The following is an 18,981-nucleotide window of genomic DNA, read 5'->3' on the forward strand; positions in this document are numbered from 1 at the left end:
TAAAACAAACAAACCAGAAGTGATATAGTCACATGTATTTGTTATAAATTAGGTCACATTCTCCCCAGAGAAAATCCAGGGAGGTAAAGCAGTCAGGTGGCCCTGGGGCCATGGCCAGGGGGCCTGGGGCAAAGTCACAGGTAAGGCTGATCCTTGGATAACTCCCACCTCTTCATAGGAGGAGCAGGCGTTATGGCCTTCTTCTCTGTGGCTTCAACCTCTGAGCTGGAAAAAGACAGACTTGTGTTAGGGTAGGTTTCCAAAGAACAGTGCAAAACCAACAGAACCTCTGCCCTATTTGTCTCTCTCAAAGTTTCAAGTTATGGTCAGAACTCTTTCTCTCTCTCTTCCCCCCTCCCCCACTCTCTCGCTGGTACTAGGGCTTGAACTCAGGATCTCACACTCTTACTTGGTTTCTTTGCAAAGGCTGATGCTCTATCACTTCAGCCATACCTCCACGGCTGGCTTTTTGCTGGTTAATATGAGATAATAGTCTTATGGATTTCTCTGCTTCCCCTCCCCACCCTAGCACTGAACTGAGATCCTTAGATCTCAGGCTCCTGAATAGCTAGGATTATAGGTATGAGCCACCAACACTCCAACACTCCTGCAGTGTCAGAATTTTTCTTTTTTCTTTTGTCGGTTGCAGGGCTTGAACTCCGGGTCTGGGTGCTGTCCCTTAGCTCTTCAGCTCAAGGCTGGCATTCTACCACTTGAGCCACAGTTCCACTTCCAGTTTTCTGGTGGTTAAGAGTCTCATGGGGACTTTCCTGCCCGGGATGGCTTTTAACTATGATCCTCAGATCTCAGCCTCCTGAGTAGCTAGGATTACAGGCAGGAGTGACCGGCATCTAGCAAGTGTCAGAACATTTTATCAGACCTTCAACATCCTACTCAAGGCCTTTCACAGCTATCCCTGTTACCTGCTGGGTGGCAGTTTACAGCCCTCTGCTCCTTCCTGGCCTTCTTTCTGAATCTCCTCATCCTTTGCCCCAACCAGATTCTGGGCCTGGGCTCTGTCTTTGAGCTTCTTTTGCTCATGGATAGTGCTCTATCACTGGAGCCAAGGAGTTACTTCCAGCTTTTTCTGAGTAGTTTATTAAAGAGTCTCATGGACTTACTTTCCTGCCCAGACTAGCTTTGAACCATGATCCTCAGATCTCAGCCTCCTGAGTAGCTAGGATTATAGGCTTAAGCCACCAGCACCTCATGTTTTTTTTCTTTTTTGAGACTGAGTCTCACTGAAGCCCAGGCTGGTCTTGAACTCTTGATCAGTCTGGCTCAGCCTGGAAAGTGCTGCGATTATATATGTGTACCTCCATGCCTGGTTGATTGATAGATAAGATGGAGGGGGTGAGGAAGGGCCAATGATAGATCCATGCACAGCTGTGGATAGGTGCTGCTGGAGTTCCTCACCTCGCTGCCGTCTTGCCTGCCACCAGCACCTTTTGGGAGGTCATGACAATGGACGGGGGCACAACTTCCCGGCGGCCATCACGAGTGCAGTAGTAATTGTTGGAGAGCTTGTGGCTGGGGCCCACAGGGAGCTTGGGAGGTGGCTGAGTCCTGGGGAAAAAGAACATGGGTACTGAAGCAAACCAAGGAATCTTCTTACCGTCTACAGCCAGGAGCACGGGTAAAAGACTGCAGGCATCCTGGTTATACCATCACAGATGTGAGCTTGGGGAAGAGTAGCAGACTCTGCTCTGGACATGTAAAGGTTACAAAGCCAAGTTCCCCCAGACCCAAGTCTTAAACAGTGAAGTCCACAGGGCTTGCACACTGTGATGCTCTCACAACAGAAGCAGGTGGAGACACATTCCCACCCCCAATCCACAGCTGAGCTGGGCAACTAACCTCACCTCTGCCAGTCCCCACTAGACACTCAGGAAACCAGGGGACCAGAGTACCAGACTGTGACCACCCCCTACACCCTTATCCAGCAGTTAGTCTATAAATCCCTGTATAGCAGCCCCACACTGCATCTTGCTCTTTGAGTTTTCCTGGCTGGCTCTGATATCAAGGGCCAGACTCAGAAGCCCTGAGTTTGCTCTAATCTCAGGAACTCTTTGAGGAACCTGCTGGGATCAAGGCTTATTACCCAAAGAATACCTTGCCCTTGAAGCCTTGCCAGGTGTCTCCATTTCCTGCTACCAAGAGATTGGATGCCAAAACCCAAAACTTCCTGCATCCAGATGGACTGAAACAAAGCTCAGTCTCCATTTAGACTCAATTCTGGGCTGAACTTCATAAGAAGCCAGAAGCCTTAAAAGGAAATAATGAACTCCAAACAAAAGAGGAGCTTCCCAGCTAAAGAGGAAGAAAGTAGAAAAGTGGGGAAAACATCAGAGATCTGAATTTATTTTATTGTTGGTTGTGGGGCTTGAACTCAGGGCCTGGGCACTGTCCCTGAGCTCTTTTGCTCAAGGCTAGCACTCTATCACTTGGAGACACAGCTCCAATTCCAACTTTTTTTGGTAGTTTGCTGAAGATAAAAGTCTCATGTCATGGATTTTCTTGTCCTGGGCTGGCTTTGAATCAAGATTCTCAGATCTGGCCTGGGAAGGTGGCTCAATGGTAGAGCACTTGCCTTGCATGTCTGAGGCCGGAAGTGGTGCTGTGGCTCAAGTGGTAGAGCGCTAGCCTTGAACTGAAGATCTGAGGGACAGTGCCCAGGCCCAGAGTTCAGGCCCCACGACCGGACCCCCCCCCAAAAAAAAAAGATTCTCAGATCTCAGCCTCCTGAGTAGCTAGGATTACAGGTATGAGCCATCGGCCCCTGGCTTTTTTTTTTTTTTTTGTCAGTCATAGGGCCTGAACTCTGGGCCTGAGTGCTGTCCCTCAGCTCTTCAGCTCAAGGCTAGCACCCTACCACTAGAGCCACAGTGCCACTTCCGGCTTTTTCTGCTTATGTGGTGCTGAGGAATCAAACCCAGGGCCTCATGCATGCGAGGCAAGCACTCTACTACTGAGCCAACTTCCCAGCTCACTACTGGCTTGTAAATCCTTTTGTATCAACCTACTAAGTACTGATATTCAGGTGTTCACTACCATTCTTCTTCTATTGTGGAATTGTTTTGGGTTTTTTTGGGGTGCCTATACTGGGGCTTGAACTCATGGCCTCACACTCTCATTTGACCTTTTCACCCGAGGCTGATGGTCTACCACTTAAGCCACAACTCAACTTCCAGCTTTTTAAAAAACTGCTATTATATAAAGGCTACGTACAGAGGAGTTACATAAGTCACGTAAAGAGTACATTTCTGCTCATGCCTGTAATTCTAGCTACTCTGGAGGCTGAGATCTAAGGATCATGGTTCAAAGCCAGCCAGGGCAAGAAACTCTCTGAGACTCTGATCTCCAATACACTACTAGAAAACCAGAAGTGGTGCTGTGGCTCAAGTGGTAGAGTGCTTGCTTAAGAGAGCAGGGAAATCGCCCAGGCCCAGAATTAAAACCCCAGAACAACAACAACAACAGCAACAAAAAAAGTACATTTCTGTTTGGACAATGTCACCCACCCCTTGCTATCTCCTAGTTAATGTCCAGCTTTTTGCTGGTTAATTGGGAACAAAAAAGGTCTCACAAATTTGTCAGCCCAAGCTGGCTTTGAACTGTGATTCTCAAATTTCAGCTTCCTGAGTGGCTAGAATTACAGGTATGGGTGCCCAGTTGTATTTCTTATTTTAAAAATACAAAGTCTAAGGTTGGTAATGTGGCTTAGTGGTAGAATGCTTACCTAGCATGTATGAAGCCCTGGGTTTGACTCCTCAGTACCACATAAACAGAAAAAGCTGGATGTGGCACTGTGGCTAAAGTGGTAGAGTGCTAACCTTGAGCAAAAGAAGCTCAAGGAGAGTGCCCAGGTCCTGAGTTCAAACCTCTGAACTGGCAATAAATAAATACAAAGTCTAGGAAGCTTTAATGCTTAATTCCTGCATGAGAACCAGCTAGCATTTCTCTTAATTTTGTCCTGTTATGCTAAAATCCTTCTAAAGGGCTGGGAGTATGGCATAGTGGTAGAGTGCTTGCCTAACATGCATGGAGCTCTGGGGTCAGTTCCTCAGTACTACATACACAGAGAAAGCCAGAAGTGGCACTGTGGTAGAACCCTAGCCTTGAGCAAAAGAAACTCAGGGCCAGTGCCTAGGCTCCGAGTTCAAGCCCAGGACTGGCAAAATAAATAAATAAAAATAAAATCCTTCTGAAAAATTATTATTAGGATCCGGCTGAATTCAGGACACTTTTGGTTTCAACCCCTAGCTGTCAGTTTCTAGTTTTGAAGTGACTGTTGGCAAGATTTAACTCTTTTTCCCCCCCATCTGTGTTTTGGGGACAAAGCACTTAACTTAGAATTCCTTATTCCAACAACCCAGAATGAACGAGGGGTGGGTTCCCACAAAGTTCAGGAAGATGTTTGCCTCCACCCCCTGGCAAATGGCTGGAGGAAGGAACTCTGCCCAGTGTGCTCCAGGCATCTAAAGGACCCGGCTCGGTTTAGGGGTGCGCAGGGACTTCGGGGGGGGGAGGTGTCAGCGAGCGGGGCCTGCTCACCGCTTGGCGATCTCCTGGTAGCGCAGCTGCAGCTTCGCCTGCAGGTTTTGCTGTGGGAGAAGGAGAAAGGAGGTTCAGCCTGCAAGGCACCTCACGAGAGGAGCCGGGGTATCAGCTTGCAGGGCACCCCACGAGAGGAGACGGGGGCTTGAGCAAGGGTCCGGCTAACGTGAGTGATGAAGAGTGGGAGCGGGAGTGGGTTTGGGGTCCACGGAGCCCACAACCTCCCCAGCGATGCCCTCCTGCTCTCCCGGCGCACCCCGGACGCCCAGTTCCTCAGTCTCTGAATAATGGTAGTAGCAGACGCCATCTCTCCCTTGCGCTGAAGGACGCCCGTGACGTCTCTCTCGCGGGTATTTCTGGGAAACTCCCCACGTAGTGTCGCGAGAACGGAAGTGGGCGTGGCCAGCACGCGGTATAAATACTTGCCCCGGACCACGTGATTCCTCTCCGCCAGACCGCCGCAGCCGCCATTATGGACACGAGTCGTGTGCAGCCCATCAAGCTGGCTAGGGTGAGGCGGGAGCCCGACTTGGGGGAGCTGGGAAAGGGAAAAAAAGCGTAGGAAAGCGGGGTGAGCCGGATCTGACGGTAGCTTCCTCCTCTGTGTGTGCCGATTCTGGGGCTTGAACGCAGGGCCTGGGCTCTGTCTGAGTTTTTGTGCTCAAGGCTGCCGCTTTACTACTTGAGCCACGCCTCTACTCGACCTTTTGCTGGTTAATTGGGGATAAATCGCTCGCACTTTCTTGCCCGGGCTGGCTTTGAATTGCTATCCACAGATCTCAGCTTCCTGTCGTGAAACACCGGCGTCCGGCCTGACATGTAGCTTCTTTTCTCTAGGTCACCAAAGTGCTGGGCAGGACCGGCTCTCAGGGACAGTGCACACAGGTGAGTGTTGGGCACTCCGATGAGTTCCTGGGTTCTGATCCCCTTATGACAGATCCGTGGCAGATGGAACTTGAGAAATAGTTTACTGTGTCCGGGATCCGGCCCTCTCCCCGACGCTGCCAGGGCATCTGCGTCGGAATCCTTAATGGACTTCTCACGCCATGCTAACAACGACCCACCCTAACTTCTTCCTGCTCTTCCGGTGGGCTCGTAGGTACGAGTAGAATTTATGGACGACACCAGCCGCTCCATCATCCGAAACGTGAAAGGCCCCGTGCGGGAGGGCGACGTACTCACGCTGTTGGAGTCGGAACGAGAAGCTCGGAGGTTGCGCTGAACTTCGGTGCTGGTGGGTGCAGAACCTGCTCCTGTGAGACCTTTGGTTAACCCGTGGGTAGAGGGTTTGGGGAGACAGAAGGGAACCGCAGAGTCTGGCAAGAGGGACTCTGCCATTTGGCCGGGGGTCTATCGCAGCTCATGCTTATGTCTGTTTACAGGGTCCTGGATATACACATCTATTTGGCCCTCGGGATGACCTGCAACTGTTAAATAAAGTGTTTCTTTATATGCCAATTTAGGTGTTTTTTTTTTTTTTAATTTTTGGCAGCACTAGGGTTTGTTCCCATCCCTCTCCCCCAGCTCTTCTTTAGTTTTTTCAGCTAGGGTCTTGAATTTCTGCCCAGGCCAATCTGGACCTCTAGCTATTATAACAGATCTGTTCCTTTCATACTCTGCTTGGTTGAGATGAGGTCTTGCAAACTGCTTTTGACTGGCTTGTCTCAAACCTTGATGTTGTCTGCATCCAGGTAGCTGAGATTACAGATGTGAGATAGTACCAGCTTAAACACTGGCTGGGGTTTATATTGGCCCTGGCTTTTGGGCTTCAAGTTGACTTAGGCCTTCTGCATGCCTTGAGAATACGGTTTTCCCAACAAGAGGAATCATGTGTTGTGTGTCCCCAGTCCCACTGCCCCTCAGATGAAACACATGCTTAGAAGAAAAGCTTTATTAGGAAAAAAGAAAACAACTTAGTGAATGGTGGGGCAGAAGCTGTGCCATTCCTTAAACCCACCTCACCTTGGGGGGGTCCAGGTGAGCCTTTCCTGGCACTGAACAACTGGAACTGCGTTTCTGTATAATGAGCATCTGGACAGAGCATCTGGGCCTATCTCTGACCCAGAGGCACTGGCTGAGAGGACATTTGGCATTGGGTCTGTTGGCTGATCACTGAGGCTGCGAGTCCTCTCCATGGTCACTGCATTCTCCTTGAGCAGGTGTGGTTGTGTGGGACTCTGGGAGTGACTGGCACTAGAGAAAAGGGAAGAGGTGCTATTTGGGTCTCTTACAGGTGGGGAGGGTGGCTTTCACCTCCTAGGCTTATGGATGTGGAATCTGGCAGAAGTCTCTTCTGTGAAGGAAAAACCTACCCTTTATTGTGGTTCTCTTGGTTGGAATCACAATTCTGCCTTTGTGTGATGTGGAGGAGCACTTGGTCCTCTAGTTCCTCATCTCTACAGTGGGGTAGGTGTAGGGTGATGGCAGGTTGGGAGATTGGTAAATATGCTGAGGATAGCCTGAGACTTGCTGTCCAAGTAGACTCTACCCCTTGGGTATGGTCTTCCCCCGGGGCCTGGCACTCCACACCCTGTGATAGTCTGCTAGGGGCCCGGAGCGGTAGCTGACCAACAAACTAGGTATGACTTTAATATGCTTCATGGAGTTCATAGGACAAATAACCAAGTCCTAAGCATGAGAATCCTCTGCAGGAAGGTGGGCCTGGGGGTGTCACCGTTTTAGCATCCTTGGGTCTGATTGGTCTAACAGCCCAGATGCTGTTAATTTGACCACACTCACCTGGGAGTCAGGTTGGCTGGTGCTCAGGTGTGCATGCAGCAGAGCTGCCACCTCATCCTGCTCAGCCTCCAGGGCAATGGCCAGGGCACTGGTTCCCTCCTGAGGAATAGTGGAACATCAGGTCCCTGAGCCACTGGTGGGCACACAGGATCCCCAAGCCTACTCCACGGTAGCAGCTTACATTGTCCAGGATGGCAGGATCGCAGCCTGGTTGGGCCAGCAGCAGCCGAACAGTGTCCAGGCGTCCATACTCGCTGGCACACATCAGTGCAGTGGCCCCATCTGCATCCTGTGTGTTGACATCGGCCCCGCATTCCAGCAGGGCTGCCACCATGTCCTGGCGCCCATGGGTGATGGCCAACATGAGGGCTGTCTGTCCTGTCTGGGAAATGGGGAAGAAGACATAGCTGGAGCAGGGCCTGGGAGAAGAGGTCAGGGGCTGGGCTTAATGCTCAAAGTGAAAAGTGACACCACCACCACCCCACCCCCCGACCCCCAACTTGGTCAGAGTAGGATCATCCACATACCTGGCTGGCTTTGGCATTGACATCGCCCATGCTGAAGAGCCTCTGGATTACAGTCATGTCTTCTTCCTGCCTTGCAGAGGTGAGCGCAGCCAACATGAGTGCCGAGTAGCCAGCTCGGTTCTGCTGGTTGACCTCACAGACTCCTAAGAGGGACAAGAGTTGGTCAAGCCCTGTTCCCTCGGCCTCAGTGCTCTCTTCAACACTGGTTCCCACTTCAGTCTAGTGAAGTCTTAGGGACTGTATTTTCTCAAAGACTTGAGGCACATAGTAGGTGCTCAGTGCACATCTGTTGGCTGAGTTAATTGGGTATTTTTGTTATCCTTATTTCACTGGAGAAATTAAGGGTGGTCTAGGTACCTGCCTGTTTAAACCTCCTGGTCTAAGTCCAGGATGTCAACTATATCCTACCATGAGCTATAAGACTAGCTCTAGTGATTTCTCTAGAATCCCCAAATAGGTGTTGACATGTCTGGTAAGAAGATATGTCAGGTTAGGTGCCAGTGGCTCCTGCCTGTAATCCTCGCTACTCAGGAGCTGAGATCTGATGATTACAGTTAGAAGCCAGCTCAGGCAGGAAGGTCCATGAAACTTAGCTCCAATTAACCACCAGAAAGCTGGGAGTGGTGCTGTAGTAAGTGTTAAAGTGCTAGCCTTGAGCAAAGAAATGACTGTCTTGGCCCTGAGTTAAAATCCTAGGAGTGGCACACAGAGGTATATCAAAGTTGCTGGGCACCTACCTAATGTAGTCAGCTGAGATCTGGAGGATTGAAATTTAAAGCCAACATGCATAGAAAAGTTTTCAAGAAGCTGGGTGCTGGTGGTTCACACCTATAATCCTAGCTACTCAAGTGGCTGAGATCTGAGGATCAGGGTTCAAAGCCTGCCTGGACAAAAAAGACCTGTGAGACTAATATCCAATTAACCACTCAAAAACCAGAAGTGGTGCTGTGGCTCAATGTGGTAGAGCCACCAGCCGTGAGCAAAATTTGCTCAGGAACAGCACCTAAAAACAGAGCTGGTGATATGGTTCAAGTTGTTGGGTGTCAGTCAAGTTAGTATGAAGCCCTAAATTCAAACCCCACTATTCAGAAAGATGTCAATGTCCAATCTCCTGGTTCCTGTATGACTCTTTGGAAATGACTATATACAAAATCAAATTGGGGAGTGGTCATTACTGGTAGGCCCTGATCTAAATATAACTGTCCTAATCAGGGAATAGAAAATAATGTCATGCAGTGATGGAGAGAGTGACAGTTGCCACATGGAAAGGAATGGTCCCTGGTAAAACCGTTTTCCCAAAGCTAGGAGGGTTATTGAACAGATTGAGCCTCCAAAAAGTAACCAGCTGGTGAATGACTAGACTGAACTGAAATAAGTTTATTAAGCTGTCCACGTGGTTATTCTGTTCATCTTCCTCTCAACCCCCACTGGTCATGGGGCTTGAACTTGGCCTGGTCACTATCCCTGGGCTCCTTTTGCTCAAGCCTAGCACTCTACCACCTGATCCACAGTGCTACCTCTGGCTTTTTCTGTGATTAATTGAAGAGTCTCACTTTCCTCCCTGTGCTGGCTTCAAACCCTGCTCCTCAGTTTTCAGCCTCTTGAGTAGCTAGGATTGCAGGGGTACCCAGCTAATTCTGGCCATCTATTTTTTTTTGGGGGGTGGTTAGTTGTTGGACTTGAACTCTGGGTGTGGGCACTGTCCCTCAGCTCTTCAGCTAAAAGTGAGGGCCACAAAACAACGTATGGTTTTCTGGTGGTTAATTGGAAAAAAGTCTCATGGCTATTCCTGCCCAGGCTGGTCTTGAACTGTGATCCTCAGATCTCAGCCTCCAGAGTAGCTAGGATTACAGAGCCACTGGTACCCAGCTTCTGAGCTTTATTTTTTGCTCTAAGCACTCTACGACTTAAACTAAACGTCAACTTTGTTTTTTTTTACTAATTAGAGGTGAGTCTCACAAACTTTCCTGCATAGGCTGGCTTCAAAATTTGATCTTCAGATCTCAGCTTCTTGAGTAGCTGAGATTACAGGTGTGAGCACTAGAGCACCTAGCCAAAATAATCTAGAAATTGGTAGGTAGGGACAGTGATGGCCTATGGTCCATTCCACCCCAGTATTCCCTGATGCAGAGGGGAAGTGGCTGAAAGCCGAAGGCAGGTGGGTGGGGGAGAGCACCCCAGTGCTTTGAAGGGGGTGTTGTCAGTGCCTTAACAAGTGAGTACCTTCCCTAGAAGCTGGAGATGAAGGGACAGAGGGCCTAGTGGCCATTTATTGAGCTACTTCTTGCCTGGCAGTTTTGAGGGTGTTGTCACAGCTGCACAGGGAGGGAGGGGTTACTGCCCCTATTTTGGATGAACAAGTTAAAGCTAGCAAGAGTTAGGCCATGCCCTAATTGAGTTCTGTTTGGTCCCAAAGCTGTGTATCAGTGCAGAGCTGAGGCTGTGGTGGATCAAAAAACCCTTAGCAGCAGTTTATGCCTGTAATCCCAGCTGAGATCTGAGGATCACAATTTGAAGACAACCCAGGAAGGATCCCTGAAACTCTTCAATTAACTACCAAAAAGCTGGAAGTGGAGCTGTGGCTCAAGTGGTAGAATGCTAGTCTCAAAAAAGCTTAAGGACAGTGCTTAGGCCTTGAGTTCAAACCCCAGGATTGGCACACATACACAACCTTTAGCAATCTATCCATCCAGGAAGAAATCTTGTTAACCGGAGGAAAGCCCGGTGGTGCCCTCTGCCGGTCATCCTTTTTTTCTTCATTTCCTCCTATCAAGGTCCCCCAACCCTGGCCCTCCTTTTACTCTTTGTGGCTCTAACCGGTATCCAGCAGCAAGCTAGAGATAGCCAGGTTCCCGTGAGACACGCTGTAGTGCAGAGCCGTGTTCCCGTTGCCATCAGCCAGGTTCACCACGTGTGCCAGCAGCTCGGGTCCCAGGCTTACCACCCCGCGCAGCATCCTGGCGACAGGCTCAGCCTGGGAGCGCCGCTGGCTGGACACTCGAAACCACTCCTGGGCCACCAGACGTGCGGCGCTCTGCAGGGGACAAAGGTATCCACGGGGGTCCAAGGCCGAGTGGCTGATATAGGGGGCGAGGTGACGGCCCCTTTGGTGACCTTGGTGGTAGGGGAGACTTCCAGAACCCAGGCCGAGGACTTGGGGTCACCCCCCCAAATCATGGGGGATCTCAGGGGAAGCGGTGAGTACTTGCCATTTTGGGAGTCCAGGAGTGGAGCTAGGGCTTGAGGGGGTGTTTGGGGGTGGGGGAGGTAACAAGGAAATAGCAGCGCTTGCCCTGGGACAGAGATGGCTTTGGAAAGCCTGGGACCAGGTCAGCCTGAGCTTGGAATTCCCACTCTAGGAATGCGGTGCGCTTCCCTGAGACAGTCAGGGAAGGGCCTCGGTGGGGACCTCCCCCTCCAGAAATGGGGTCCCCTACACTCACGCTGCCATCGCGGGTGCCTCCGCGGTGCCGGCTCAGCTGCCTACGTAGTGCGATGCATGCCTCCCTCAACCGCGGGCTCAGCTCGCACCTGCGGGGAGGCAGGGCGAGGCTCAGGAGGAATCTGGGGGCGATCGGGAGGAGGGCAGCTCCCGCCCGCCCCCCGCAACACACATTCTAGACCTCTGGAGCCACACACCTCTCCTGTGACTCTGGCTGAGGCTCTGATTGTGCTTCAGGCTCCGTGTCCCCCTCAGCATCTTCATTGGGAGGACCAGGGGTGTCTGGGTCAGAGTCCCTACCGCTCTCATCCCCGGTGTCGGAAGAGTTGTTTTGGGGGGGTTCAGCATTGCCTTCAATGTCGCTGTCATCGCTGGATGAGCTCTCATACCTGGGGACAGGAAGGAGGGGGGTTTGTTGAGGGTCCCTAGGGGTGAAGGAGATTGAAGACTGCACGTGGCGACCAGAGGGACATCTGGGATTCACCGCCCGTCTATGTCCCCACAGCTATTGCCATTGGGAAAGGGAAATCTGCTCACTTTCCGTTGGAGACCCCTACAAACTTCAGGCTCTTGGGTCCAGGACTGGACTGGGCACTAGGCGTACCGTCTCTCCTCTTCATGATGGATTTGAGGGTGCCTGGCAGAGATCAGAAGAGGGCTCTGAGTTTGAATCCTGCAGACAGCCCACTAGGGCTTACTTAGCTAGGGGTGCAGCAGTTCAGGGACTCACTGGCGGGGGCCTCGGCCTTATCCGCTGACATGGGTCCAGGCAGGTTCTCCAGAGTCAAAGCGGTGGACTCGGTCTGTGTGGTCTTCTCTGCACAAACCCAGGGAGTCTGGGTGGCGGCCTCACGCGGCTGGGACCCGGTCTCCAGAGCCTCATCCACCTCCACCGCCATGCGGGCCTCCAGCTCCTGCAATCGGATCTGGAGGAGTTCGCTCACCCCGCGCTGGTGCTCCAGGCTGGCGCGCAGCAGCTCCAGCTCGCGCTCTGCAGCCTCGGGCAGCCCCAGCAGTGACTCGGTCACCCACGCGTCCGCTTCAACGGTCTTAGGGACCGCATCCACGCCGGCCTCCCGGATCTCAGGCACGGCCTGAGTACCGGTCTCTCGAGTCTGGTACAGAGCCTCGGTGCCCGCCTCCTGGATCTGGGGCGCCCCATCGGGGATCAAGGCCGCCCCGTCTAGGATTTGGAGCGAGCCCTCGCTGCGCCTTGCAGCCAACCCGTCGGAACTGTCAGCCCGGAGGCTGGCCCTGGAGCGGACTCCACGGTCGGGGATGGCTAGACGTTCGGTGAGCCGCCGCAGCTGGGCGAGCTTGTCAGGGCGTGCCTCGGTTTCCTCGTCGGCCTCTGGCTGCTGCGCGCGCACGGCCAGTAGCTGTGCCTTCTCGGCGCGCAGGGCGCGCACTTGCTCCCGGAGCTCGGGCAGTGCGCGCGCCTGGTCCTCCAGCTCGCGCAGGCGCCGCAGCGCCAAGGCCATCTGCTCCCGCACTCGCTGGAGTTGAGCGGGGCCCGGAGAGGCGGGGGCGGGGCTGGGGGAGGGGCTTCCGCGGCGGGACCCCCGCGGGCTGCGCTGGGCCGAGCCGGAAGGGCTGAGCGCTCGCTCGTGAGCCTGGGCCTGCTCCAGGCGCCGGCTGGTCTCCAGCAGCGTGTGCTCCACTCGCGGGTTACGCACGAGTGTGCTTGGTGACAGCGGTGGCAACAAGAGCCCCGGGGATGCCCGTGGGGAGAGGGCACCCAAAGCTCCTCCGTCGTCACTGGCTAGAGACTCGCTGGAGGTCCAGGCTCCTGGGCTGCGCACCCCCGCGAGGCCCGGCCGGGACGCGCGGGGACGACGCGGGGGCGGTGGAGGTACCGGTGCCCGGCGCGCCGCGGGGCCGCGCTCCAGCTCTTCCACGTACTTAAGGAAGTCCAAGTCCAAATGGAAGCCGTACGGTGTTTCCACCGAGTAAGGCGAGCTCGGGCTGCGGGCACTCCCAGAAGGGACTGTGCACAAGTGAGGACCGCCCAGGTCTGAAGGTGTGACAGGAGGGGGATGGGGATGGCAGGCATCAGGCCCAGGAGTCCTCAGAGAGAAGGGACATTTGTAGGCAGCCCACCCCCATATCCCTACCATGCATCTGCATGCATACCCACCCAATCCTCACAGCTATCTGCGCCCAAATAAGCATGCAATCGTGCGTTTATTGAGCACCCATTGGGACTCTACAACTTTTTTCTTTCTTTCTCTCTTTTTTCTTTTTGTTGGTCTTGGGCTTGAACTCTGGGCCTGGGCACTGTCTCTGAGCTCTTCAGCTCAAAGCGAGCGCTCTACTACTTGAACCACAGAAAATCACTTCTGGTTTTCTGTTGGTTCATTGGAGAGATTAGAGTCTCACGGACTTTCTGGCCTGGGCTGGCTTTGAACGGCGATCCTCAGATCTCAGCCTCCAGCTATAATTTTTCTATATACAGCAGTCAGCAAGAAAAATATCTGTAGCTGGGTGCTGGTGGCTCATGCCTGTAATCCTAGCTACTCAGAAGGCTGAGATATGAAGATCCTGGTTCAAAGCCAGCCTGGGCACACAATCGAAGAGACACATCTCCAATTAACGAGCAAAAGGCTGGAAGTAGAGTTCTAGCTCAAGTGGTAGTATACCAGCCGTGGGCAAAAAAAGTCAGGTGAGTGTGAGGCCCTAAGTTCAAGTCCCAGTGCTGGAGCAGGCGCGCAGTACACACACATGAAGAAAAGGAGGAGGAAGATGAGGAGGAAGAGGCAGGGGGCACTGCTGGGCTGTACATGAACACACACCAGCTGTGGTCTGGCCTCACACATCCCATTTTGCACACTCACCAGGAAGATTCTGATTCAGGGCAAACTTGGCCATGATTCTTGGAGTAGCTGTCAGACACAACCTAAAGAGAAAAAAAAAAGCCCACAGAGAAATGAAGGTAGGGTCCCAGCCCTGTTCCTCCAGCTTGAACAGATCCAAGGGCTTTTCTCCTCACATTCATCCTCCAATCTTCCTCACAGGCCCTTTCCTTCCTCCTCCCTAGAGAGACTTTGAAGTTTAGGATTCTGGTAGAGACCCCCAGGTTCCAGCCTGGGCAAGATCAGAAGCAGGAAAGTATTAAAGAAAGGAAGATGATTAAGAACCTAAGAATAAGCTGGGCACCAATGGATCACATCTGTAATCCTAGCTACTCAGGAGGCTGAGGTCTGAGGATCATGGTTGGAAGTTAGCCCAGGTAGGAAAGTCCATGAGACTGCTTTGTTTTTGTTGTTGTTGTCATAGGGCTTGAACTCTGGGCCTTGGTGCTGTCCCTGAGCTCATTTGCTCAAGGCTAGCACCACTTTGAGACACAGTGTCATTTCCAATTTTCTCATGGATTACTGGAGATAAGAATCCCATGGAGGGGGCTGGGAAGGTGGCTCAGTGGTAGAGTGCTTTGCCTTGCATGCATGAGGCCCTGGGTTCAATTCCTCAGAACCACATAAGCAGAAAAATTCGGAAGTGGTGCTGTGGCTCAAGTGGTAGAGTGCTAGCCTTGAGCTGAAGAGCTGAGGGACTGCGCCCAGGCCTAGAGTTCAAGCCCCATGACTGACAAAAAAAAAAAAAAGTCTCATGGTAGGTTCCTGGTCCTCAGATCTCAGCCTCCTAAGTAGTTAGGATTATAGGCATGAGCCACCGGTGCCCAGCTTCAGCTATAAGACTCATTTCCAAAATAACTAGAGAAAAGCAAGGCTGGAGCTGGGTGACAATGACTCAGGCTTGTAATCCCAGCTACTCAGGAGGCTGAAATCTGAGGATGAAGATTCCAAGCCAACCAAGCAAGGAAGTCCATGAAACTTTTAACTTCAATGAACCACCAAAAAGCTGGAAGTGGAGCTGTGACTCAAAGTAGTAGAGTGCTATCCTTGAACAAGAGCTCAGGGATAGTGCGTAGGCCCAAAATTCAAGCCCATAACTGATTTTTTTTTTAAAAGGAAGTCTGGAGGCATAGGTCAAGTGATACAGTGCCAGCTAATCAGGCATGAAGCCCTGAGTTCAACCCCAGGACTACCAAATACCAAATATACATGCGCGCGTGTGCATGCGCGCGCGCACACACACACACACACACACAGAAGTACAAGCACCCAGATGCCAATGCTCTGACTCCTCGTGAAAAAGGAGGACGGATGACTCCTTCAGTGATATCAGAGAGACTCTAAGAAAGTGAGAGACTGGGTCACATCAAATAATGTGATAGTTGGCAGAGTCAGACGTGAGTACAAGACTGGGGGATGTGGCTTAAGTGGTAGAGCACTTGCCTCGTATGTGGAAGGACCTGGGCTTTATCTATAGCACTGAGAGAGGAGGGAGAGGAAGGAGAGACAGAGACAAAAAGAGCAAGAGAGGAAGGGAGGAAAAGAATGAGGGAGGAGTAGGGGAAAGAACAAGAGGAGGAGGAGAGAAAAGGGAGACGCAAGGGAAAGAAGAGAGGGAAAAGGAGGAAGAAGGAAGAGAATGAGGGGGGCACACAGGAAGAGAAAGATGGTTTAAGGGAATTACTCCCTGCTGTGCTTGATTAATTGTCCCCCTGCCACAAACACACACCCCAGTTCTATTACCACTCACATTTCACATTTTACAGATGGAGAAAACCAAAGCACAGAGCAATGAAGTCCACTGCCTGTGGAAAAACTTCAGATTGGTTCTCCCTACCATCTGCGGGATCCCTTGTGAAAAATACCCAGCCTGCCTGTCCCACACAGTCCAGCCAGCCCCAATCTATCACCTCTCTCCTGGCCCTCTGCCTGTCTGCTTTCTGGCAATTATCCCAGCTGCCCCTTCCTGCCTCTTGCATTCCTTCTGGTCACCTGTGTGCCTGGGCACCCATCAGCCAGCTCAGTGTGGTCACTTCCTCTACTCTCCAGGAGGGAGGACCCCCTCCCCCAAACTCCTGCTCTCCAACTCTGTCCAACCTGAGCCTCTGCCATTTCCTTCTCCACTCCAAGGCCATCCAGGGCCTCTTCCAGGCCCCAAGCAGCTGTTTCCTGTCCCCTCACACTAGCTGTGAGGAGCTGGCCAGCAGGGCCACAGGGCAGTACAGAGACAGGACAGCCAGTGCTTCTCCAAACTTGTTTTCAGGAAATTGCCAGGGAAGAACTGAGTTTTGGAAAAAAAACCTGAACCAGGGGTTCAGGGGTCTAGACCTGCCTGGCTCACGGTGTGTGATTGGATCCTCTTAGCCCTCTCCTCTAGTGACCAGATTTTCACCCCCACCCCCACTCTGCCCCCAGATTCAAGGCTCTACCATGGCAAAAACAGCTGTGGGCCATCCCTAAGACCTGAACTAGTTGAGGCAGCCATAGCCAAATCTGGGCTGGATGATGGCCTCAGGGTGGTAAATAACTAGTAGTATTTTTGCCTTTTATTTCCAGTGCTGGATTCCTTATCCATGAATATTAACGTTTTGATGGATTTTGGGACTTGAACTCAAGGCCCTGAACTTGCAAGGCAGGTGCTCTACCACTTAAGCCAAGCCTCCAACCCTTTTTTGTGTTCATTATTTTTCAAATAGAGTCTCCTTTTGGGTAGGGGCTGGCTTGGACCTTTCTCTTCCTATTTTACACTTCTCAAGTAGCTGGGATGATAGGTGGTTGCCACTATATCAAGGTTTTATTGAGATTGGGGTCTTGTGAACTTCTTGTCTGGGCTGTCCATTCTCCTTCTCCTGATCTCTGTGTAGCTAAGATCATAAGCTGAGCCACTGAATTGAGTGCAGCTCAGTCCTTCTAGTATCATTTCCCTTCCCTGTGGTGCAGTTGGGAAACAGGCACACGGAGCAATCAAGGGGGGCAGAAGCAAGATTTGAGTCTCCATGTGGCTTAAGTTGCCAAATCACCACTTATATTTGACCATTTACAAAGATTCCCTTTCACAAACAGCCTGAGTGGCTCAAGCCTGTGATCCTAGCTATTCAGGAGGCTGAGATTTGAGGATTCTGGTTCAAAGCCTGCCTGGCAGACAAATCCTAGAGACAGCTGTAAGTAGATCTGTGGCTCAAGTAATAGAGCAAAGTGTCTTGAGGAAAGAAAACAAAACAAAAAACCCGCAGGGACAGCGCCCAGGCCCTGAGTTCAAGCCCCAGAATTGGCACACAGACTACGGATCCCCTTCATCTCCCAAGCAGGAGTGGGGAGCCTGGGCATGGGGACCCCCAGGCCCATGGCTCCAGGGGGCTCCAGCTTCCCGGTGATGGGGCGTGCAGGCATCCTCTTCTTTCCGCCCGGCCGTGGCTGTCAGTGCTGGATCCGGATCCTCAGCCTGAGACCCCCTTATTAGGCCATCAGAGCCGACGCCACACGCCCCCACGCCCGCCCCTGGGCCTATTTCGGGAGGCATTGCTGTGTGCCATCAGCAAACGCCTCCCGGTCTTGGGGAACCTGCGGCCCTGCCTGCCTGGGGGGTGGGGTGGCACCTCCAAACGTTGACATGGACCCCTCGAGCCCACGACACAGAAGGTGGCGAGCGGACAGATGACAGCATGAGGAGGGGGTGTGCTCAGATCCTCCCCACCCCCAACCCCTCCACCCTCACCCCCACCCCTCAACACACAGCCAGGTCAGCTTCGCAGGGACAGAACAGTTTCCTACAGGAAGAGCCTCCGGGCGGTCCCATCCGCTGCCCATTGTCCGCGGGTCCGGAGGCCGTCCATCTGTCCGTCCCTCCCCCCAACACCGTTTCCGTACCCCCTCCTTCCCCGCACCAGCGCGATCCCAGTTCCCTCCATGGTCCGGGAGTGACTCTGGGGAAGGGTCCCATAAGTAGCTCATAGGGGAAACAGGGGGATGGTTTCCTGAATTCAGAGACTCCCCTCACCTCCCTTCTCGCTTCGCTACCTACCTTGGGGGTGGGCTCCCAGGGTCTGAGGGGGTCCCGGCCTCAGGACGCAGCGTCCACCCCGTCGCAGCAAGCGGAACCTGCAAAAGTATAGGATGTGCACAGCTCCCCTCCGGTCCCGGTGCGTGCCCCGGCCACCCCCCGAAGACCTTCCCACACAGGGGACCCCGCAAGCTGGTGCAGTACCTGAAGCGGCAGCCCTGGCCGCGCCCGCACCGGAGCCCGCCCCCTCGAAGCTCGGGGGGCCGGTTATCAAGGCTTTGATCCGAACTGACGGCCATGCCAACCAACCAGCGCCCGAAGTTCTCCGATTTTGTCCAATGGTAAGGCAGGGTGGGGCGTGTGGGCGTGGTCTTATAAATAGGTGTGGTCTGGGGCGTGGCTTACAGGGAGGGTCCCAGCGGTTGCAAAGTGTGGTCCAGCTCCTGGCTAAGGAGTTTGGGTTTGATTCACTGGGCGGCCACGGGGGAGCCACAGAAGAGGAGGAAGCCAAGCTGGATGAGTAGTGCGTAGATTCAAGAGATTTTTCTGAGCAGTGTATTCCGAGGAGATTCATGTTATTTCAACTTAATTCCCAGAGTCTTGATGAGTCCCCACCACAGGGCTTTGGCCTTCCTTCCTAAACCTTCTTCATGTGGCCACCTTCTCTTTTGGGGAGCATTGTTGCTCAAAGACCTAAGGTGAGTTTTTGTGGAGTTTTTATTTTTTTGGTACTAATTCTGTTTCAGAGCCTGGACACGATTTCTGTGCCTTTTTTTTTTTTTTTTTTTTTTTGATTATGGGGCTTGAACTGTGGGTCTGGGCGCTGCCCCTCAGCTCTTCAGCTCAAGGCAAGCACTCTACCTC

The 18,981-nt window shown here is 52.5% G+C and overlaps 4 protein-coding genes across 5 annotated transcripts in view; 2 read left to right on the plus strand and 2 right to left on the minus strand.

Annotated features, from left to right (window-relative positions):
* Window positions 1–18: 18 nt before the first annotated feature.
* On the minus strand, window positions 19–4,900 carry Ndufa7 (NADH dehydrogenase (ubiquinone) 1 alpha subcomplex, 7, 14.5kDa). Of its 2 annotated transcripts, none has more exons than XM_013033544.1 (4): window positions 4,814–4,900; window positions 4,555–4,604; window positions 1,417–1,566; window positions 19–225 (listed from the first exon to the last, which is right to left on the minus strand). In XM_013033544.1, exons 1-4 carry the CDS (start codon window positions 4,862–4,864, stop codon window positions 135–137), a joined length of 342 nt encoding a protein of 113 aa, XP_012888998.1. In that variant the 5' UTR covers window positions 4,865–4,900; the 3' UTR covers window positions 19–134. The 2 variants fall into 2 exon arrangements, with proteins under 2 accessions (XP_012888998.1, XP_012888997.1); XM_013033543.1 differs by having other exon boundaries at window positions 19–231.
* A 93-nt stretch (window positions 4,901–4,993) lies between these two features.
* Window positions 4,994–6,015, plus strand: Rps28 (ribosomal protein S28). The gene is made up of 4 exons (XM_013033546.1): window positions 4,994–5,068; window positions 5,395–5,442; window positions 5,657–5,791; window positions 5,940–6,015. The coding sequence occupies exons 1-3, from the start codon at window positions 5,030–5,032 to the stop codon at window positions 5,777–5,779; spliced, it is 210 nt and encodes a 69-aa protein (XP_012889000.1). The 5' UTR covers window positions 4,994–5,029; the 3' UTR covers window positions 5,780–5,791; window positions 5,940–6,015.
* A 418-nt stretch (window positions 6,016–6,433) lies between these two features.
* Window positions 6,434–18,350, minus strand: Kank3 (KN motif and ankyrin repeat domains 3). Its single transcript, XM_013033487.1, has 12 exons — window positions 18,322–18,350; window positions 18,139–18,215; window positions 14,100–14,161; window positions 11,996–13,279; window positions 11,803–11,902; window positions 11,463–11,654; window positions 11,267–11,354; window positions 10,641–10,857; window positions 7,824–7,966; window positions 7,478–7,678; window positions 7,297–7,395; window positions 6,434–6,750 (listed from the first exon to the last, which is right to left on the minus strand). Exons 3-12 carry the CDS (start codon window positions 14,131–14,133, stop codon window positions 6,667–6,669), a joined length of 2,442 nt encoding a protein of 813 aa, XP_012888941.1. The 5' UTR covers window positions 14,134–14,161; window positions 18,139–18,215; window positions 18,322–18,350; the 3' UTR covers window positions 6,434–6,666.
* The window catches only part of Angptl4 (angiopoietin-like 4), a 41,209-nt gene continuing 40,458 nt past the window's right edge, over window positions 18,231–18,981 (plus strand). Inside the window, exon 1 of the mRNA XM_013033518.1 lies at window positions 18,231–18,458. Coding sequence (XP_012888972.1) covers window positions 18,231–18,458 — 228 coding nt within the window. The remainder of the gene's footprint in view (window positions 18,459–18,981) is intronic.

The sequence above is a fragment of the Dipodomys ordii genome, unplaced genomic scaffold (assembly GCF_000151885.1).
Source record: "Dipodomys ordii isolate 6190 unplaced genomic scaffold, Dord_2.0 Scaffold171, whole genome shotgun sequence".
NCBI classification, from domain to species: Eukaryota; Metazoa; Chordata; class Mammalia; order Rodentia; family Heteromyidae; genus Dipodomys; species Dipodomys ordii.